The sequence below is a fragment of the Mastomys coucha genome, unplaced genomic scaffold, assembly GCF_008632895.1.
Source record: "Mastomys coucha isolate ucsf_1 unplaced genomic scaffold, UCSF_Mcou_1 pScaffold5, whole genome shotgun sequence".
NCBI lineage: Eukaryota > Metazoa > Chordata > Mammalia > Rodentia > Muridae > Mastomys > Mastomys coucha.
In genome coordinates, this window is record NW_022196911.1 from 79130140 (window position 1) to 79152551 (window position 22412).

Consider the following 22412-nt stretch of genomic DNA (forward strand, 5'->3'; position numbering starts at 1 on the left):
TGTTGTTGTTGTTTTTTGAGATAGAGTCTCTCTACATACATAGTTCCTGATGTCCTGGAGCTCACTCTGTAGACCAGGCTGGCCTCCAACTCAGAAATCTGCCTGCCTCTGCCTCCTAAGTACTGGGATTAAAGGTGTATGCCACAACACCTGGTGACCTTTTTCTTCTTGATTGTCCCTTATATTTGGTACTATGATTTCAAAGATTTCACTCCTAGAGCACAGCTAAGGGGCTTTGAGTACAGAAGTCCTAAGAAGGAACTTCACAATCAAATATAGACCCTAAGAATCTTGATGGCCACTTTCCAGAAATAGAGTAATACGTGTTCGAGTCTAAGACTGTTGCCTTCCACAGTACCTTGTCCTCCGGAGCAGGAAGCTGAAGTTAGAGGGCACGTGCAACCTGCCAAAGGAGATCCCCAGGAACACATGGCCAGACGACTGAGACCCTGCAGCTGTGCTCAATTTTATTTCTCCTTCTCTGTCTCTGCCTTTATCAGCTAGGGCTTTGTGCATGAAACACATTCCTCGCCACTGGGCTGTATGTTCAGTCCATCCTGTGACTCAGTACAGTCCAAAGATGACCTCTAGGGGAGCAGATTAGAACCCTGGTGGGAAGGCTAAGCTTTCTCCATTCCTCCCTTCGGTTAAGGAGTAGAGGGACAGCCTAGCCAATCTGGAGCTTTCTGCTGTTCCCTTTTAGGAGCCTCCTGAGAGGAGTGAGTGGGAGGCATCCTGGGGTCCCCTGGAGGAGGCAATGTGTTGGAGGAAGGCTGGGACTGTCACCCTCAAAGTCTGGCAACCCAGAAGAGAGCTTACAGCATGGAACCTATCCTCTCTCCTCCTTCTAGGGATCTCCGTTCCTCTTATGGGGTGAGAGGGGAGTTGCAGAGGCATGCGGGGCCCTCCCCTCCGCACCCCCCATGCCGAGGTAATGGGTATCCCACTGAACACAGTGTTCTCTGGTCTAGGAGGAAGCAGATTTGTGATTTTCTACATCCTTAGATCTGCTGTCCTCTGTATCCTGCCTCTGCACCAAAAATTAAAACCTCAGCACAAAGATGCCACATCATCTCCCCAGGGATACCTACTGCAGCATCTCCCGAGCCTTTGAGTTGGAAGTGCCACTTCCAACTCCACACTGCACAGCTGCCACCCAAGTCTGCCTCTTCTGCCTCAGCTGAAACTCTTACCTGGACCATGCAAGCTGGGCCTGGAGATGTGTTCCTGACTCCTTCTGGTCTTCCTTTTGTGTGTACTGGAGGTGCCACACAGGGCCTCAGGCATGCCAGGCCACACTTCGAGACTGCAGTGCACCCTTTTTCTCCCCTGCTAGTCTTGTTTCTGGGCCTCATGAGAGGAGGCTCTGCTTTCCTTAGCCTCCCAAGGTCTCTGCCCCAGAGCTTCGGGGACCTCCTTTCTGCACGCTGCCTTCCTGAGCAGACTTTTGCAATTACATCTGTTGGCAGACTAACTAGCTAATTAATCTCTGAGGGAACCTTCTCGTTAACACATTTAGCCTTTCCATGGGCCTATTCATCTTGAGCTTCAGCTCCACAAGCCCCTCCATGAGAAATTCTCTCAGACAAAAATATTTTAAAATACCCAGTCAAGCCAGTCGTGGTGATGCATGCTTGTGATCCCAGCATTTGAAAGGCAGAGGCAGGAGGATCAAGAGTCCCGTGTCTCTCCCCTGCCCCAGCCCCTTATGCATCCAGTTTCAATCTTTTTTTTAGCTTGCATTCAGACAGCAACCTGAGAGCTGTGTTAGGGATAGGACCTGCCTTGTTTGGGCTTGCTGGGGCTGTGGAGTTCAGCACCATGGAGAGAGCTTGCCAGCGCAGTTATAAAGCTAAAGACTCACTGAACAAGAAACAGAGGAGGTAGTGTGTAAAATGAAAATAACCGGGTCCTGACCCTCTTGGTGTTCACTGCAATTGTGAGGAACTGGAAATAGGATAGTTGTAACCAGAGTATAATCCATGGCCTCAGACACAGGAGATGGTGGGTATAGTCCCTTGCTTGCAGAAAAAGTGGTAAATCGGAGCTTCGGCTAAGCCTTGGAACATACTATAGTAGGTACAACGACTAGGTCAGGGCTGTGCTTTTAGAGGAATTTAAAAATGCACTTTGAGGGCTGGTGAGATGGCTGAGCGGGTAAGAACACTGACTGCTCTTCCAAAGGTCCTGAGTTCAAATCCCAGCAACCACGTGGTGGCTCACAACCACCCATAATGAGATCTGATGACCTCTTCTGGTGCATCTGAAGTCAGCTACAGTGTACTTATGTATAATAATAAGTAAATAATTTTTTTTAAAAAAAAATGCACTTTGAACAAAGGACTGGATGGATGAATCAGACAGATCCAACCTCCAGATCCTCACAAGATAGTGTGGTGGGCCAGGAAGTCAGCCAGCTTGTGGCTTGCTCTATCTATCGGCCAGCAGAGGGGGAGTTACACCTCTGAGCACCTGTGTTCCTAGGGCCTGGCCTTCTGGGGGTGGGGTGGAGGATAGAAGGGATGGTTTGGTGTAGGGTTGACAGAGTGGCTGGAGGCTGGGAGGCTTCGTAGCTGCTCTGACTGTGGTACTGGCTGGGGGTGTTGCAGGAGTGGGCAGATGCTTGCTGCAGGGGACTCCGAAGCGTCCACGCCTACATCCTGGTCTATGACATCTGCTGCTTTGACAGCTTTGAGTACGTCAAGACTATCCGTCAGCAGATCTTGGAGACGAGGTGAGGAATCTATTGCTACCTCAGTGGATGCCCTAATGCTAGCCTGTCTCCAAAAAGGGGGTACCCGGACGGGGGGTGCTGGAGGACTGGCCACGGGTGAAATGTATTGAGTTTTCTGGTTCCCACGAGTCCCCACCCCCTTTCTTTTTTTTCCTTTTCTTTTTTTCTTTTTCTTTTTGCCTTCCTTTTCTCTCTTTCTTTTTCTTTTCTTTTCTTTCTTTCTTTCTTTTTTTTTTTTGGACAGGGTTTCACTATGTTAGTAGGCTGGTTTTGAACTCAAAATCCCCCTGCCTCAGGCCTCCCGAGTATTGTAATTACAGGTGTGGGTCACATACCCCACTTCTATTGACTCACTTTGGGACCCCGACTTAAGATACTGGCTACACTAATAGTGAAGAACAGGGGCTGGGAGTGTGTGGTCGCAGATCAGTTTTGACATATAAGCCTCAGTTTTCTTGTCTGTAAAATAGACAGAACAATAGTATCGACTTTTTTTGGATGTGTTCTTTAAAGATGTAACCTTCCTCAAGGGGTTGGGGCTGCACCTGGAACAGAGCACACGCTAGCGCGGAGCCCAGTGGTTGCGAGACTGGCAGCGCCCCCAAATTTCTGCCTCAACCCGCAGGGTGATCGGCACCTCGGAGACGCCCATCATCATCGTGGGCAACAAGCGCGACCTGCAACGCGGACGCGTGATTCCACGCTGGAACGTGTCGCACTTGGTGCGCAAGACCTGGAAGTGCGGCTACGTGGAGTGCTCGGCCAAGTACAACTGGCACATCCTGCTGCTCTTCAGCGAGCTGCTCAAGAGTGTGGGCTGCGCCCGCTGCAAACACGTGCACGCTGCCCTGCGCTTCCAGGGCGCGCTGCGCCGCAACCGCTGCGCCATCATGTGACTCAGCGTGCGCCCTGCAGCAGCACTGTCCCAGCGAAAGGGAGGGCAGGGCGGGGCCAGCCTCCCGCGGGACACCAGAGCCAGAGCAGGAAACCCCCCGGAGGAGAACTCTGGGCTCCTGGCCTGAAGCACCCCTACAGCCACACACCTCCCCCACGAGAATCAGAGGGCGAGAGGGAGCCTCCCCATCACTCCCCAGTCCTCCCCTCCCACCTGGGTCTCCCTGGGTCAAGCCACCTTCAGTGCTGTAGTGTAGTGCCCGGCCCCAGGAGGGGCCACAACTTGTGGGCCAAGGGGTGAGTGTGCGAAATGGAGGGTGGGGTGAGGAGGTGCTGTCTTGGCCGGCCCCTGCCCATCTTCCCCACAGTGTGTCCGTCTTTACCCCACGTCCTCTTTTCCAATGTCTGTCCTCTCAAGGGTCTGTCAGTCCTCATTTGTCCTATCTACCCTCCAGTGTTTCTCCCTGCTCCCCAGCTCCGCTCACAGGGCTCTCATTTCGTCCATTCCCTTGTCGCGGATCCTGGCAGCTTTTTGATGCCAGGCCTTCTCCCCGGCAGCGCCACCGGCACAGGGCAGAGAGATGCAAGTGTCCCAAGGACCGAAGCCAAGGGGTCCGAGGGCTGACAGCCGTCAGGGAGAGAAGGCTGAGCTCTCCCTCATCTAGGGAGACCTCCCTGCCCAGCAGCCCCCAGAGACGCAACCACCTACCTTCCAGCCTTAACTCAATGGTCCCTGCCGGGTGCCCCTCGCCCCTGACCCCAAAGCCAGATTGCCCCCGGGCTAAAATTCTTTTTGTTTTGTTTGACAGTGTGGAGAGGGAACTCCTCAAAGGATCATTTTCTCTCCATGATGCTAGGTCCCACTTCTCTGTTATCTCCTGCACTAGGATGGGCTGCTACGTTGGGGAATGTGGAGTTTGTGGGGGACTGGTGGGGGGGGGAAGATGGTGCCCGGGAGGGGGTCACGTTATGCTAGCGATGATTCTGTGTCCCTGTCCCCACCTCAGTCCAACTGCCTAAGACTCTGCCTCCATCAGGTCTCAGGCTGTCTTGATCAGTCTGAGTAGGGGCAGAGCCAGGAAAAGAGTAAGAATGAGGGAATTGGGCCAGGGAGAGATAGGCGTGCATCCCCACCCATAGGTGGAGGCCCTCAGGATCTGACTGACCCCTTATCCCAACACCAGGTTGGCCCTATGCCCTAACTCACCCACCCCATTTTCCCCGGCTGCCTGGCCGGGTTTCTACCTCTCGTCACCGGAGCTGATCACTGTCAGTTTTGTACCGATTTAGAAATAATAATAATGGAGATTCCAGGAATGGCCCGAGGGATTGCTCGGGGACTTGGAGGGAGGGAGGAAGAAGTGGTTCCATGTCCCCTGCCCTGGCCAAAGAAAGTTCCTGAGGCTGAACCCTCAGCCTCGGCCCTGGTCCAGTTGGGAGCATCATTAGGGCCCTTTGTTAAGAGGGGTTCATAGGACGCCTGTACACAGGGGTACATAGCCTTTGCCAAGGCTGCAGTGCACAGACCAGGAAATCAGGTACCCAGAGAGGTGATGGGGAGGAATCTGGGGCAGGGGTGGGATGGGGAATTTATGGTGTTCCCGTGTGGGAGGGAATCTATGATTCTCTCTTCTGCTTCTTCCCTACTGAATCTCACTCCCTTTACCCAGCAGGGGGCACTGCAGTACAACAGCAGCAGCCCTCACTTTGGGCAGCCCAGCGTTCTGGGTTCTAGTCCTTGCTGTCCTGCACAATTTTGGGCTAGCAATTTGCCCTCTCTGAGCCTCCCTCTGAAACAGAGGCGGTGGCTCCCCTTCCCCACACTTCAGAGTGGCTGGGAGGGTAAGGAGGAGGAGTGCCCACTTTCCTCTCCTGCAACCCCACCCCCACCACTGGTTCCTTGGGGTGTGGGGTAAAGATGGCAGCCTCCCATGTGCCCGATCACCCCCCAACTCTGGGGCACTCGAGGTGAGGGTGGGGGATCCAGACCTCTGGCTTGCCTCCACTGGAGAGTCATTGGAATGTAGCCCCCTCACCCTTTCCTCGTCACCCCAGGTCTTGGATTTCAGGTCCCTCCACCCCCATTCTGAGTCTCTGTCCTTCCCCCTCCCCAACCAGGGTTTCCCACACAGGGTCTAGAAGTGTGTGTGTCACCCACTGAGCTGTTATTGGAAGTCAGATTAAAAATCAGGGAGTGTTTTCCCTCGTTTCTCTACTTCAGTGTCAGCTCTGTTGCTCATGGAGGAAGGAGTGGGTTCCTGCAAAGTTTGTGTGTGTGTGTGTGTGTGTGTTTGTGAACACACGTTCACATGCTATGTGGAAAGAGTGGTGCTCCCCACCCGAAAGCTCAGGACCAACCAAGAGACCAAAGGGAAAAGGTTCTGGATGTACCTCCTTTCCCTCCAGCTAATCGCAGCCACACAGAAGGTACTATCACCTGCCTTTGCAGATGCCTACAAGACTCAGTCCTAACTGCTTCTACATCTTCCTCCCAGTCAGGGTCAAATTTGGGGCCCCTGAACCATAGCTTCTTAGACACAGAAGTGTGATGGATGCCATCAACCAGCCCGCTGTCATCCTAAGCCATCCCTGTTCTCAGAACCAGGGGCAAATCTTTGAAGTCCACGTCAAGGGTGACCAGCCTTTGGAAACCTGTGCGGAGCTGCCTCTGTCGCTGTCCCAGGTCCTGAGCACCAGAAACTGATAAGGAAGCATCCCTTGCTGACAGCTCACCCCACCTTGTCCCCATCACCTCTAGCAGAGATGACGTTTGAGTTTGCACCTCTCTACACCTCTACAGTCTTAGGGGAAAGATCCAAAAAGCTGAGTCTCTAAGACAGACCCACATGTGTTTAATGACTTACAGCTGTGGTAATGTCCAGAGGTTGAGGAGCTGTTCTTGGTGTTCTTGATGGGCTCACTATCACGCCTGGCTTGATGCTGGCTTGTGATGGGCTGCCCTTTTGTGCAACTGGTGAGCTCTTCAGGCCTACTTCTGGCCCAGACACTGTGCTGAATGAGGGACTGTACTTTCTCACACATACACCGCACTGCATACGTTTTTGCTGTGCTCTTCCCTATCCGAGGGTTCTTCAGACCCAAGATTCCTCCTGAGGTGGAAGTGGGGTTCCACCAAGCTGCAGAGGCTCCTGACTCTCTGAAGACAGAATGCTGCTCTCCAATGAGATGGTGGCTTCTTTCTTTTTCTCTTCCTCCTTTTTACCTGCTCCATTCACCTGGCAGGTGCCCCCTCCCTTGCCACCCAATGTAGCTTTTAATAGCCTGCTTCCAGGAGCTGTCCTGGCTGGACCCAGGTAGGGGTAGGCCAGTGGCTTGGGAATTCTGGAAGGTCTCTTCTCAGGCCTGTGGTCTCTACGGGGCCGGATCCTGGGTCTCAGCTTCAGCTTGTAAATGGATGGGACCTTCTGGGGCTTCCGGAGAGTTCTCTTGCCCTTGCCCAAACATACCTTGGCTTTGTCAGAACTGGGGTCTGGGCATGAATGTGTGGGAGCCTCCAGGTTGGCAGATACAGGCAGAGTTGAGCAGTCCTGCCCTCTTGCAGGAGGCATAGTCCTCACTGTGGTACCCTCAGCCTTTATCCTTGTCCCCATTTCTCTGGAACCTAGCTTCTCTTTGAGGCTTCCTGGGTCCACAATTGGCCTAGGGGGGTGTTCAAATCCAACCTTCCAGGCTTTCAGATCCACTTTAAGGAGGGGTGGGGGACCCTGAACCAGTTCCTGGATGACTTTATCATAAGGACCCCCAGGCTCAGGCCACCCCCCACCCAGGCTGGGAACGTAGACCCCACTTCGGGGGATGGTTTGAGACCTTGTACCCTGAGTACAGGTGGCCTCCACCTCCAGCAGCTTCATGTTGGCCACAACTTCCTCTTTAAGGTTATCATAGAGGGCTTGCTCTCTGGTCCTGCCCAGGGGCAGAGAGGTGTGTATCTCTTTCCACTTCTGTGTACCCAAGCTCCTGGGATCCTCAGTCTCTGAAGTAATCTGGATGTCTGTCTGGTGGTCCCCGCTTGCTTCCACAAAGTGATGCCCATGTGTGGATCTATCCAGGTTCCCTGCGAGGGCCCTTGATGAGATGGAGTTTCTCCTCGTGGAGCTTCCACCTTCGGTACCCAAAGATCTTCTTCCTGGAGTTGGGGGTCTGGTAGGGGACAGCCGGATAGGGATCTTGGTGAGCCCTTTGTCAGGGGATGAGGATTGAACAGACATGGGTTCACTGAGTTGTGGGGAGGCACCCTGGTGCAGGAGCCAGATAGCATGAGGACTGGCTAGGCTGGAGGAACGAGGTGGGGGAGATGGTCTGCTTGCTGATGTCCTTTTACTAGTGGCCTCAGGGATGTGGAGCCTCTGGGCTGTGGGAACCTTGGTGTGTGTTCCTGGACTGTCTGCTTCCTTGTGAACCAAAGATGTGGGAGTCCTTCCTCTGGGGAGTTCGCCTGGGCATCTATTCACTCTCTTCCCTGACAGGGTACTCTGTAGGTCTGGTCCCCTAAAAGTAGATGAGAATAGGGGACCAGATGATGACATCTTCTGAGATGGAGTTGGTTTCTCTTGGGACCTGAAAAAGAGAAAAACAGGCTTGAAAGGGACTCAGGACAATCAGAGGCATTTCCCACTGGGCAGTGGTGGTGCACGCCTTTAATCCCAGCACTTGGGAGGCAAAGCCAGGCAGATTTCTGAGTTTGAGGCCAGCCTGGTCTACAGAGTGAGTTCCAGGACAGCCAGGGCTACACAGAGAAACTCTGTCTTGAAGGGAAAAAAAAAAAAAAAAACCAGAGGCATTTTCCAAGGGAACTATAGGGGGAGGGGGCTTAGAGAACCAATGTTCTTCCTTGGGACAGACCAAGAGGCCCCTATGCAGCCATTCTAGCAGCCTAGGCACCCTTGTTCCCGTGCAGCAGAAAGGGACTTCAGACCATGCAAGGGAAAATTCTAGACCAGAAGACTGATAATCAGAAGCTGTCCATACTCGGGGCAGGTCTCAGTCTTAGTTTTATCATGAAATGGAAGAACAATGAATATGGCCTCAGCCCCCTTGTCTACAAGACGGGTAGGTATTTGGAGCAACCAGATGATCCTTAAGTTCTAGGTGCTGTTTTGATTGCAAACACCTGGAGCCTTGTCTTGTTCTACAGCTCTGGAGTGTAGATTCCAGGGCCTTGTGCATACCAGGGGAGCATTGTCCCTATGGGGTATGTGGTTTTTGTGATATGGCCTCCTGAGTGGCCAGGGAAAGAACCAAATTCACAATCCTACTGCCTTGGCTGCCTGGATGCTAGGACTCTAGGCATGTGCCATCATCTCTGGCATATATGATGTTTTGTTGGGTTAAAACATTGTTCTCTTTATCTTGGGGGATGAGCCACTGAGAATAGACTTATGGGGGACACTTCCATGTCCCTCTCTTGTACCTTAGGAGTGGAGTCATTTCTCTGAGGGTTCTGGCTCTCACTGGGGATTCACTACGGGGTCCAGGAGAAGAGGGTGTGGGAGGCCTCAGCTTTCGGCTGGAAGAGGTGTATGTCTTCCAGTCCACTGGAGGCAGTGGGCTCTGTGAGCGGCTGATGGTCATTGTAGGCTGGAGCTGTGAAGGCCCATCCTGTACCTTCACTTCATGCTGCACCGGTGGTCCCGGGGGCTTCAGGAAGCTGCCTGGTTTGTGGGCTACCACAATGGGCCCCAGAGGAAGTAGAAGAAAGAAGAGTTCAATTTGTGTTTATGAAACTCATTGTTCCACCCTGTCAAATTCTCCTTATTCTCCCACATAGGCAACAGAGCCTACAGTGGCAGTCTCAGTTTCTACAAAGGGACTCAGGAGACAGTTTAGACAGAGAGCCCAACATAAGGATTTACTGAAAGCTGTGTGGCTTTGCCCATCTAAAACTCTTATTCAGATTGTATGCTTTTTCAGATTTGAGGTACTGATGAAGATTAGAGAAGGGCTGGGCGGTGGTGGTGCATACCTTTATTCCCAGCATTTGGGAGGAAGAGGCAGGCAGATTTCTGAGTTCAAGGCCAGCCTGGTCTACAGAGTGAGTTCCAGGACAGCGAGGGCTACACAGAGAAACACTATTTCGAAAAAACAAGAGGGGGGGAGGGGGAAGAGAGAGAAAAAGGGGGAGAGGGAGAGAGAGAGAGAGAGAGACTGAAAACCTGAGAGACTTTAGTCCCCCTGTGTGGACTCCAAGGCCAAATCTAAGCTCTGCTGAGTTGTCCCTGGGTCAACGTTGTTTCTGCGTGCCTTGCGCGCCACCTTGTGGTTACTCTTAGTATTGAGCCATGACTGCCCTTCGGCCCTCACTCACGGATCCCTGTACAGCGGAGCCCCTGGAGATCAGGCCGATACGCCCTCCCTCAAGATGCCTCTCAACTAGAAGCTATGTCTGTGTCTCTCTAACCAAACTCATGGGGAAAATTTTCTGGGAAACTCACAGAGGGACGTGCACCGGCAGGGGTCATGTTTATCCAAATAATGGCCCAGCGTGTCCCAGCCACCTCCAACACGCACCATCACGTGATTCCGGAGGATCTGAGGGAGCAAAGGTGAGGTTGAGAGCTGAGTGGAGGACTCCCCCTATTCCCATATATACCCCCTTACACACGCGTCTGATTGGGAGACAGAATATTTTGCGTTTTAGTTTTACCCATGACTGGCATTAGACATCACTTGTCAAGGCTGGGGGCCAAACTGCTAAACAGGAAGTTGCGCAGCCACAACGGACAAGGGATCACATAGGTATTTGAATTGCTAGCCAGGTCCCAGGGCACTCTCGTTGCTATTCGGGGCTTTGTACATGTCTCTGCTTGGTATGGAACCATCATGCTCCTGTTGTGTGACAGAGACTGGGAATCCTGCTCAACTCTGTAATAAAACAGGTCCATAGACTTTCCAAACTTTAATTTCCTCAGTTCAAAAGTGGAGCCACAATCCCTGGCCCATGCCCACATCACAAGACTATTGTCTCAGGGTCTAAGGGGGTCTCAGGTTGTTATTGGCTCTGCTCCCAGAAATGTTCTATGTCCAAGGAAAGGGCTTGACCACGCCCAACTGCTGTCCACATTCCTAAGCATAGAGCATCTTCCCGGAGATGAAGCCGGACAAGGGGAAGAGCTAGCAAGAACCGCCCCGCCTCGGCCCAGACCTGCAAGGCTGCTCACTACAGAATGGATGGATCCGGGGTCTGGGTGGCGCATTTTGGGATCCTCATGGCTGGGGCTGCACACAGAACACAAAAACCCAGGTTCTTGGGTCCCTCACTCTGACGTATCCTGTGGAGTGGGAAAGTGAGGGCACCTTTTTTATATACCCTACTTCTGCCTGGGGGCACCCTGTGGACTTATGAGATGAAGGTGGTGGAGGATGGTGGTGCTGGTTGCACCGAAGGGAGGATGTCAAGTTTGGCTGGAATCTCCTGGGAATTTCCAAGGTAAGGGAATGCCTCAAGGCCTGGTGACTTGGGATATATGATGATGGCTGACTTCCTGTCCTCCACCCCAGGCTTAGTCGAGGTTCTATGAAAAGAAACCTCATTTCACTGACCCTGAATGTCCCCCCACCCCACCTAAATCAGACTTACCCGGATGAAGATGAGAGTGTTGGAGTCCCCCACTCTGTACTTCCCCTCCGATATCTTGACCATAGAGAATTGCACTGGGCATGTGCAATGGCTGATGAGGCTCTGCACCTGTGGGGGAGGGGGTGGCAGAGGCTCAGCTCTCTTCTCTGCCTGAACGCCCAAGTTCATTCCCATAGGGGATCAAGCTAAGTGTGATGCCTGTGTGGCACCAGGCTGGTGCTGAGGTCAGGGCCGGGGGTCGAGAGGCAAGTAGGAAGACGAAGGCTTAAAAACACCTGGGCCGCCCCCCTGAGGTCCACTTCTCCTGCTGGTACAGTATGCTGTGCTAGCTGACCAGTGTGGAACCTCCATCACAGGCCCTCAGCTAAGGAACCATTCTGAAGAAGTTTGTGACCACATTTGGCCACACAGCAAAGGAGGGGAAAGAAAGGAGCAAAGCAGAAAGAGAGGAAATGGAGAAATGGAGGGAAGAAAAATGAAAGAAAAAAGAGGGGATCCCTCCCAGAACCCTATTTCCCCCAGTGATGGGAATAGGGCTAGCCTCAGGAAGTAGCTCCCTTTAGGGTAGGATCCCACTCTTTGACCCACGCTCTTTATGTGGCAACTCATAGCAGTCCCGGAAAATAGGTACTGTATCTCCTTACACTACACGCTGGTGAAGGGAAGATCAGAAAGGTTCAATGAGTTGCCCAAAGCCACATGGTGGGTGTTAGCTGGTAGCGAAGATACCATGTTCTTGGCACCCAATCCTCAGGGCCAAATGAGAGGTGCAGTGCCGGCCTTGTGCAAAGGCTGTAAGCCGCAACAGCCTCTGTCACACGTGGTTAGGGGTGGGGCTCAGAGTGGAGCAGGGCCGTGGGGACTAGGAAAGAGGAAATCAGAGCACGTGTTCGGCTTGAGGGCCGTAGCCGGGCACCTCACCATCTGGTCTAGGTTGTGGAAATGGCAAGGCCTGCGGGCAGGAGGTACGGGAGGTGGCGGGTCCGGCGATGGTAGGGCCAGGTCGCGCCGCAGCTCCTCATCAATTTCCTCTTCCAGATACACCAGGGCGGGCGCCGCCACGCCGAAGCGCCAAGCGCGGCGACCCAGCTCCAGCAGACACAATACCACGCTCTTCACGTTCTTGCGGAGCACCAGGTCCTCTGTCTCGAACATGAGCACCTCTGGTGTTGGACAAAGAGAAGAGGACACGGGCTCGAGTCCTCCGCTGGAACCCATCCCAAGGCAGGGGTAGTGGACACAGGAGGGTGACTCGGAACTCAGCATCTCAGGTTGAGGAAGCTCTTAGAGGGCTCCACACAAGGCAGCCAAGTTAACCGCAGAAGCTGGTGAGTATTTAGAGCCTGGCTGATCCTAGGGCAGAAGAGCTCTCCCTTGTCTAGCTCTCCCGAGATCCACTTCGCCAATGAGAAGATCCCAGGAGCAGGAAGCGGTTTCTTCTCTTCTTACCCATTTTCCGGACGCCCTAAATTCAGCTCTAGACAATCAGGCTAACTTGACGATAGACTTTGGCTACCCCACCCTATAAGGCTCAGTCCAGGAATCTCCCATGGCTATGTGACCCCAAAGCTAGTCCCAGAGTCCCAGTGCTCATCTGAAAAACGGGGGTGTAGTTTATCTCAACAGAAAGCAGCAGTTGTTTTGGGGTATGGTTCTGGGAATGGAACCCAAGGCCATATATAAAGTGTGCATAAGCTGCACAAGCTATACATAAGCTACATCCTTAGCTTTGGTTAACCTTTGATCCAGGCCCTCCCCTCCTTTCACCAGCCAGGAGTCCAAACCTGACCCTGTCCCCTCCCGGTTACTTTTGACCTGGAAAATTGCGCAATCACACCTAATCCCATTCCAGGCTTCAAGGCCAAAAACTGTCTCACTCTGAGCCCTGCGAGTCCCTGAAGGACTGTGCTCCTCCCTGGGGCCCTCCCCTCTTGAGTTTCCTTCCCATCCTTTTAGTCAAGGGGTCCCCAACCTGTGGGTCATGACCCCTGGGGGGGTCACCTATCAGATATCCTGCATATCAGATATTTACATTACAATTTATAACCACAGCAAAATTACAGTTGTGAAGTAGTAATGAAAATAATTTTATGGTTGGGGGGTCACCACAAGATGAAGATCTGTATTAAAGGGTCTCAGCATTAGGAAGATGGAGAACCACTGCTTCAGTCCTTCCTGCTCGATGGCCAGCTTCTCCCACTACCTTACGCTTTGCCACTACTCCCTGACTAGTTAATCCCATCTCCCAAATTTCTTTCTTTAGCCCAAATCTCCTCCCTTTTGTTGCCCTTGCTGGTGCCCATTACTATGCTATCAGACTGACCACTTCCATTCTGGATCCCATATCCTAGACATGCCTTTGAAGCACACATCACCCTGGGCTGTAATTTCTGAATCTATTTATCTGGCTGCCTTCCTAGACCATGCATTCCTGGGCATTTGGGCTCTATTCTCCTCAGTTTCTAGGTACCCAGCATGCACGGGAAAACAGAAGAGGCAATGCATATATCTTCATGGAGTTAATCATTGATGACTGTGTATTGGTCATCAGTGCATATTTACTGTGAGATGGAGAAACTGAAGTGCAAACAGAGAAGCTGCCGCGTGGAAAATCTAGAATACCTCAACTCCTGACCTCCAAGTCTAACTTAGTTTTAAGCCTCCAAGTGATACATGCCCCTGTAATATAAAGGTCTCAAATGGTTGCCTTACCTTGGATCCCCATCTCCTTGCGACACCACTGGATGAAGTTGGAGATGTTGTCCCTGGCCTGGAAGGTACCCGGTTGAGCAGTCCCATTGCAGAAAACCCCAGCCTGGGGCAGGGGAATCTTTTGAGCTCGCTCAGGTGCCTCAGCCAAGAAGGCTAGAGCAGCCTCGGTGACAGTGTTGGCATGCTGGCACAACACCAGGCCAGTCTCCAGCACCCGCAGGAAGTTGGCTGCATCAATGTCCAGTCCGTACAGATCCCGAAGCCACTCAGCCAGGTCTTCCTTCATGGCCTCCAGGTACTGCTCGCTGGACTTGAAGGGCCGGATGCTGCGCACAGGAGGCCCTGGGGTCCTGGGTCTCCTCCCATGTCCCACATGCTGAGACATGACTGGAACTCAAGTGTGGGAGGAAGTGGGAACCTCCTGTCCCCGCAGGAGATCGTTGTCTCTTTACTTCTGCTACCTGCTAGATCAAGGTCCCGGCTCAGTTCTCCTTGACTCAGTGGGTCCCCCTCTACCCTCTGAGAGCCCAGGGTTCCTGACTATGAGGCTCGCTGCGGGCTTCAGCCTCTGGGCTAGGCCCAGCCCCCACTGCCCACATTCCTCAGTCCCTGCCTGAACTTTTCTTTGGTGGCTTGCAGCGACCTCACTCTCAGCTGCCTAGTCCATTCAGAGAGTTCAGCGCTTCTGGGACTGGTGGAAGTTGAAGGCTCTCCTCTTTTCCCAGGTCAGGTCCTCATCTCCTGCCTCCACACCCGCCACTTTCTCGGCCGGGGAGCCCGGAAGACAAGCATGTAGGCTGCGGCCTGAAGCTCTGCTTTCCTTCCTCTCCTTGGAGACAGCAGCTGCTACAAACACTCCTTCTTAACCCTTCCTTCCAGCAGCCAAGTGCCTGCTGTCCTGCTGGGAGGCCTGAGGATGGAGAGCTGGCCAGAGAGGGTGGGACTGGGTTCTCTCTCAGTTGACTCCTTGTGGTTGGGGGATCTGGGGGGAGTTGAGGGAGAAGTTCCAGGGCTGGGGCTTAAGGATGGGCGAGCCCTGGAAATGAATGAGCATGGAACGGACAGCAATAGAGCCCAAAGATGGGAGCCCTACATCCCTTTGGAGGTGGCGTGCAAGCCACAGTCTCTCTGTGCCTTAGTTTGTCAACTGTCAAATGGGAAGGACAATTATCTATCCTAGGGTGCTGTGAGGAACAAGGGAATAGTGTGTGTATGGAAATACCAGAATACACAGCCTGGGTGAGCCCCAGCTCTCCCAGGCTCTCCCAGCAGCCCTGTCTGAGCATCATGATTCCCACCTGCTCTGGAGAAATTGTCTCATCCATGTGATTCTTCTAGAACAATCTCATCCCATGGGCACAGCAGTGCATTCATTCAATAAAGAAATCTTTCTTTCTTTTTTCTTCCTCTCTCTCTCTCTCTCTCTCTCTCTCTCTCTCTCTTTCTCTCAATCTCCTCTTCCTCCTCCTCTCCCTCCTCCTCCGTCTCTGTTTTACCTTTTGTTTATTTATTTTTGTTGTTTTTGTTTGTTTGTTTGTTTTCGAGACAGGGTTTCTCTGTGTACCCCGGCTGTCCTGGAATTCACTCTGTAGACCAGGCTGGCCTCAAACTCAGAAATCCGCCTGCCTCTGCCTCCCAAGTGCTGAGATTAAAGGCATGCGCCACCACTGCCCAGCTCCTTTTGATTATTTATTTACTTATTTATTTTATTTTGTTTTGTTTTGTGACAGTATTTCCTGTGTAGCCCTGGCTGTCCCGGAACTTACTCTGTAGACCAGGCTGGCCTCAAACTCAGAGATCCGACCACCGCTGCCTCCAAAGTGATGAAATTAAAGGCACACCTCACCATTGTCTGGCTAACAAAGAGTTCTTAAGCCTCTACTATGTGCCAGACGCTATCATGGAGCTTAGAATACAGAAACAAACAAAAAAAAAGTCACTGCCTGAACTCATGGAGGCTACACGTATGTTACATGTATGTTACTGGGTGATGGGTGGTAGGTGAACAAAGAAGTCTGGTTCAGAGTGCTGGCACACCCCGTAATCTCAGCAGCTGGGAAGCTGAGGTGGGAGGATTGAGAGTTCAAGGCCAGCCTACATAGCAAACTCAAGTCCAGATTGGCATGCATGGTAAGACCCTGTCTCAAAAATCAAAAGATAAAACAAATAACAGAACAAATGTGAAGTCAATCAGGCAGTGATAAATACCAGGGGGAATATAGGAGAAGAGAGTGGTACCTTTAGAGGAGGTGACACCATTCATAAAGGAAAACCTTGGTGACAAGTTTGTCACCAGGACAGAGAACTGAGAGAGTGAGGACATGACCCTGCATGAGGAAGACAAGCCGCCAGTGCTGAGGCTTGGAGGCAGGAGCATGCTTGGTATGTTCTAAGAATAGCAGTGGAAAAAAAGAAAAGAAAAAAAAAGAAAAAGAAAAAAGAAAGAAAGGAAGAAAGAAAAAGAAAAAAGAAAGAAAGGAAGAAAGAAAGAAAGAGAGAAAGAAAGAATCACAGAAGGAAGGAGGGGGCTGGAGAGATGATTCAGCAGCAGTGGGCCTGGGCTTGGCTCCCAGGACCCACATAATAATTATCTGTGCCACCTACCTCAGGGGATTTGATGCCCTATTCTGGCCTCCATGGGCACCTGCACACCCATAGCACACAGACATACATATACACACAAGTTTTTTTAAAATGAGGTGGGATAGAGAGACTGCTCAGTGAAGAACACTGGCTGCTCTTGCAGAAGACTTGAGCTCTGGTCCCAGAATGCACGTGGCTGCTCATAACCATTGGTAACTGCAGTTCCAGGGGATCAGGCATCCTCTGCTGGCCTCTGCTAGCACTAGGCGTGCCAATGGCACATACACATATGTAGGCAAATACTCATAGAGATAAAATAAAAATAAATAAATCTTTCCTAAGAGAAGGAGGCGGAGGGCTGGAGGGGTGTCTCAGAGGTCAGGAGCTCTCTCTGGCTGCTCTTCAAGAGGATCTCGGTTTGATTCTCAGCACCCACATGCATGCCTCTCACAGCTGTCTGTAACTCTAGCAGAGGGGATCCATCACCTTCTTTTGGCCTCTGTAACAACAGGCCAGGGATGCATTTGGCACAGAGCACAGTATACAAGCCAACACATTAAATAAATAAAAATTAAAAGAACAATAGAGGACAGACATGAGGCTGAGAAGAAATGAGGCCCCAAGTCAACCAGGGCCTGGCAGGGGGGTGCCAAGATGCTTTTTCTCTGAGTGAAATGGTGAGTGCACTATAGAGTTGAGGGCAGGGACATGCCTTTACTTGGGCAGCTGTGTGGAGCGATGGCAGGAACACAGGAATAACTGGACAACATTTGGAATACCAACACCATCTAAGGAGGGCAATGTTAGTTTAGACCAGGTGATGACAAGTAGCCACATACCATGTTGCTACTGCAGAGTTCATAGGATTGGTTGAAAACAGGGTGTTCAGCCTTGATACTCTGAGGCCCTGGTTAGCTAGTCCTTTATTGTAGAGGGCTGTCCTGAGTACTGTGGGACATTTGTCACAATGCCTGCCCTCTACCCACCAAATGCCCATAGTATATAACCCAGATTGTTGTTTGTTTGTTTTTTGTTGTATTTCAAGACAGGGTTTCTCTGTGTAGCCCTGGCTGTCCTGGAACTCACTCTGTAGACCAGGCTGGCCTTGAGATTGTTACTACATCTTAGAACATCTCCAGCTATTGCCACATGTTTTCTGAATGGCAAAAATTTTCCCCTTCTTCACTTCAGGAGCTTCTTATCTAGGTGATCATGTGACCCAAAATCATCCACACAGGACCCCTACCTGTGATTTTTAAAAGGCTTTTAAATTTTATTTTTATTTATTGAATGTCTGTCAATGTTTTGTCTCCATGTATGTCTGTGCACTGCATGCATACCTAGTGCCCTTGAGGCTGAACAGGGCATTGAATCCCCTTGAACTGGAGTTACAGAGCATGTGAGTCACCATATAAGTGCTAGGAATTGAACTCAGGTCCTTTGGAAGAGCAGCCAGTGCTCTTAACTGTTGAGACATCTCCCCAGCCCCCTTCTCTGTGGTTCTGAATTGGAGCTACAAGGAGAAGTGCTTCTCCCAATGGATGTTAGGGTTTTAGGGGTGCAGTTGTGAAGCCATGTTCCCTGTACATATAGAGAACTCACATAGAGAAGGGAAGAATTGGCATTCAAACATAGAGATCAAGGGACAGAGGACCTTGAGGTACACAAAACCTTTGGGTACAGGGGACCTTAGGGTACTAGAGTTCTTTTTGGTTTTTCGAGACAGGGTTTCTCTGTGTAGCCCTGGCTGTCCTGGAACTCACTCCGTAGACCAGGCTGGCCTCGAACTCAGAAATCTGCCTGCCTCTGCCTCCCAAGTGCTGGGATTAAAGGCATGCGCCACCACTGCCCAGCCAGAGGTGGTTCTTAACTAGAAGGAAGAAGGGGAAAGTGGAGACAGAGGCAAATTATAGTTCTAACCATACAATAGTCCCACAAACAAAATGTTTATAAGTCTTGGCTTTATAGTTTGTGTAAACTGTCAGGTTGCAAATCTTTTGGCTTTTGGTCCCATATACTGTCTGTGTTACATATTATCCTTTGTTTTTTAATTTATTTTTTACAACTCAATTAACATGTAAAGCAACATTTGTACAAAATCAGACTGTGTGTACATACAGGATCTAATGTGCCAATCCCTAAGTTATGTAAACTAAAATTTTAAAAATCTGTAGTATTTTTCAATTAAATACAACTTTTACTTTAACATGCATGCATATGTATGTGAAACTACAGTGTGCATGCAGAAGTCAGAGGGCAACTTGCAGGGGTCAGTTCTATTCCTCCACCATGTGGGCCCTAGGGATCCAACTCAGCTCCCCAGGCTTAGCCAAAAGTTTTCTTACCCTCTGAGTCATGAACCATCTTGCTGACCCAACCTCAGGGGCTTAAATCTACACATGAAACAACGGAGAATTGTATTAGAGATTTAGTTATGTCTAGGAGGGAATTGGGTAGACTTATGTTTTTGTTTTTTTTTTTTTTAAGATTTATTTATTTATGTAAGTACACTGTAGCTGTCTTCCAACACTCCAGAAGAGGGCATCAGATCTCATTAAGGATGGTTGTGAGCCACCATGTGGTTGCTGGGATTTGAACTCAGGACCTTTGGAAGAGCAGTCAGTGCTCTTAACCCCTGAGCCATCTCTTCAGCCCCCTAGACGTATGTTCTAATGGAAAGACTTAATGTTGTAAATAAAATGTAAGTTGGGTTTTAAGAAATGAGAGGACCAGAAAGGTAGCTCAGTGGTTAAGGGTACTTGTTGCTCTTGTAGAGGACCTAGGTTCAGTTCCCAGCACCCATATATTAGCTTACAAGCATCCATAACTCTAGTGCTAGGGAATCTAGCACTCTCTTCTGGCCTTCATGGGCACCAGGCATGTGTATGTATATGTGTGTGTGTGTGTGTGTGTGTGTGTGTGTGTGTAAAACACTCATAGATATAAATAAAAATAAGTAAAATTTTCATTTGAAAAAGAAATGAGAGCCAGGCAGTGGTGGCACACACCTTTATTCCCAGCACTTGGGAGGCAGAGGCAGGCAGATTTCTGAGTTCGAGGCCAGCCTGGTCTACAGAGTGAGTTCCAGGACAGCCAGGGCTACACAGAGAAACCCTGTCCCGAAAAACCAAAAAGAAGAAGAAGAAGGAGGAGAAGGAGGAGAAGGAGGAAGAGGAGGAAGAAGAGGAGGAGGAGGAGGAGGAGAAGGAGAAGGAGGAGAAGGAGGAGAGAAGAAGAAGAAGAAGAAGAAGAAGAAGAAGAAGAAGAAGAAGAAGAAGAAGAAGAAGAAGAAGAAGAAGAAGAAGAAAATTCTGTGCTCATATTTCTCTTAGGTTAGAGAACGTGTTGATGAACAGAAATTAAGGGGATTTAGGCCCAGAACTCCATCTGTGACAAAGGAAGAGTGCATTCACCCTTTTGTCTTGTTATGTGAGTTGGTCCGCTGTCATTTATAGACAAAATGACTTTGGAAACCACAAGTCCACTAGTAGACAAATTAGTGTTGTCCTGCCTATGCAGAGGTGACTGGGAAGAACCATGAATTTTACAGCCTGGGTCAGAAGGCTGCAAGCTTTTCTGGTACATTCCCTACCCAGAAGGCATCTGGTTCTACCTTTGGGAGTTTGACTGGCCCCAGTCCCCTTTGGTTAGCTTGTGTCCTTGGCTGAAATCCATTGGACTCACTAATGTGGGCCATGAATAGGACCAGTGGTATCCAGAAGCAGTGAAGAACTCATTCTTAGGGCAGCGGCGGTGATATATACACCTGAATTCCTGGAGCCATAGGTGCAATGCTTTACAATTTGTGTTCTGTGGTAGAAATTTAGCTGTGGTGCCAGGCCCCTAAATCTCCTTCATCCCAACTGGTTGGTGGTTCTATGGACTCCCATAGCCAGAGAAATCTTTCCTACTTGCTTTAGCCAGGCCTGTTTTCTGTTGCTTATGGCTAAGGCCCTACGGACATGCACAGGCATCCTTTAAGCCCAGGAGACTGGTCTTACCCTGAATCTCTTTCCTGATCTCCCCCTAGAAGCCACATGCTCTTCTCTCTGGCACTTCGAACTCACCTACTGTCAGGGACAGCTGACAGGTGACTTTAGTGCAACCCCACCCCAGCATCAGAGACATCTGGCTGTGCTGAAATCTCAGGCCTTCTGGACTGTCCAACAGGGATCGTGTGCTGTTTCCTAGGGCCAACGGTGTGAGAAGGATGGAGAGACGATGTCTCAGATTTTGCTCAGTGAGTTCTTGAAGGCAAAGGCTTTGGGCAGGAAAGTTCCCTAGGGACTGTGCAGGGAATGGGTATTTCCCAAAACTCAGCATAGTCTGGTTCTAAGGAAATGCCTGGATTGGAGAACGGAAGGATGGCTGGCCGGCTGCGGGGTAGGGAAGGCAAGAGAAGAGGGAAAGAGGAGAGAGTCTCTGGCATCCATACCAGCCTGTGGTTTCAGTGACAGAGTTCTCAGCACAAGCCATAAAGTCTCCTGATGCCTGTGGCCATTAATAACGTCACCAGGACATTGAACTAGCTCTTACATTCCCTGCCTTTTGGCTTATTGGGTGAATAAGTGGTATGAACTTGGGGCCATTGCTAGTTAGCCATTTAAATCTTTGATTAGCCAGATACACTTAAGCTGACCTATGTTCAACCTTCCAAGCCCTATTCCCCTTCTCTATGAAAGCTGGGATTTCCAGAGAGTTCCAATAGAAGCATATATGGCTCTCATGGATGATTTAAAGTCATCTGTATTGCCAAATAAGATGGATCTTATACCAACCCATCCTCCTCTCTCCTCTCCTTCCCTCCTTTCCTCTCTCCTCTCCCTCCCTCTCCCCCCATCTCATTCTCTCTCCCTCCCCCACCCCTCTCCAGGATCTCATTTATAGCACAGGCTGGCCTCAAACTCACAACCATCCCATTTCAGATTCAGGAAAACTGGAATCACAGGCATGTATCACCTTTTAGTATCAGGCTTCACCTTGTTCTCTGGGCATGTTCTATGAACAGCAGGAGGCAGTGCTTGGGCTTGCTAATAAATGCAGCTCATTCTTTTCTGATGCTGAATCCTCTCTCATGCTGCCTATATTCCGGTAAGATTGTGTGTTCACATTTTCACTGAAAGCTGGTTTTATTCTGTGACTTTTTATTCTGTGAGAACAAGTCCTGATTCAATCTTATACTAGTGTTACTTTTACGACACTCCATTTGAAAAAAAAAAAAGATTTCTTTATCTTATGTATATGTGTTTGTGCCATGTGCTTGCCTGGTGCCTGCAGAAGCCAGAAGGCGGTACCAAGTCCCATGGAACTGGAGTTGTAGAGAGTTGTGAGCTGTATTGGTGCTGGGTACCAAAGAGTGCCCTCTGCAAAAGCAATGTGATTTTACCTGCTGAGCCATCTCTTCAGCCTCCAACACACATTGAAATTCCATAAGCCCCCAAATTACCCTAAGAAAAGTAAAGGGCAAAGAGCTAGTGGGTAGATCGGGCCTGGGGAGGCAGCTGAGATGAACAACTGGGACATTTGGGTCTCAGTTTCCTAAGTCCCTGGCTAGGTTTGTGGGCTTAAGTGTGTCTGTCAAGGGATATTGGGACTTAGGGAATGACTCAAGGATATGACTCTGGGTGCCCACATCTAGGTGTCATCCCCAGCAATGGCCTTCCTGAATAACTGTTCCTGTACAATGATTGCTGCTGAAGGTCTGACAGGTCTTATATTTATGTAGTAGAGCTGGGATTTGAACCTAGTCTATTGGGGCCAAAGCTATCCTCTATTCCCCATTGGAATCCTCTTTGGGGTAAGGTAGGGGACATGTGGGTTTTGTTTGAATCTGGAGATTCTAGAAAAGGCATCGGTCTCTAGGCAGAGCCTATGGGCAGCTGGGATTCTAGT

General features: G+C 50.5%; 2 protein-coding genes across 7 annotated transcripts in view; one reads left to right on the forward strand and one right to left on the reverse strand.

The window, feature by feature from the left end:
* Positions 1-5843, forward strand: part of Rasl10b (RAS like family 10 member B) — a 12436-nt gene extending 6593 nt beyond the window's left edge. For all 6 annotated transcript variants that reach the window (XM_031353378.1, XM_031353375.1, XM_031353376.1 and 3 more), the window contains 2 exons: positions 2610-2734; positions 3360-5843. In XM_031353378.1, the coding sequence (XP_031209238.1) occupies positions 2610-2734; positions 3360-3630 (396 nt within the window). In that variant the 3' untranslated portion in view covers positions 3631-5843. The remainder of the gene's footprint in view (positions 1-2609; positions 2735-3359) is intronic.
* Positions 5844-6465: 622 nt separating this feature from the next.
* On the reverse strand, positions 6466-14655 carry Gas2l2 (growth arrest specific 2 like 2). Its single transcript, XM_031352463.1, has 6 exons — positions 13938-14655; positions 12147-12388; positions 11226-11333; positions 10081-10177; positions 9060-9312; positions 6466-8206 (listed from the first exon to the last, which is right to left on the reverse strand). Exons 1-6 carry the CDS (start codon positions 14320-14322, stop codon positions 6721-6723), a joined length of 2571 nt encoding a protein of 856 aa, XP_031208323.1. The 5' UTR covers positions 14323-14655; the 3' UTR covers positions 6466-6720.
* Positions 14656-22412: the final 7757 nt, after the last annotated feature.

Coding starts and splice junctions, on each gene's coding strand:
- Gas2l2 (XM_031352463.1), bottom strand. CDS start 14,322: ATGTCTCAGCATGTGGGACATGGGAGGAGACCCAGGACCCCAGGGCCT. Junction 10,178..11,225: donor ACACTCTCATCTTCATCCGG/GTAAGTCTGATT, acceptor TTGCTCCCTCAG/ATCCTCCGGAATCACGTGAT. Junction 9,313..10,080: donor CTGCCGGTGCACGTCCCTCT/GTGAGTTTCCCA, acceptor CCATTGTGGTAG/CCCACAAACCAGGCAGCTTC.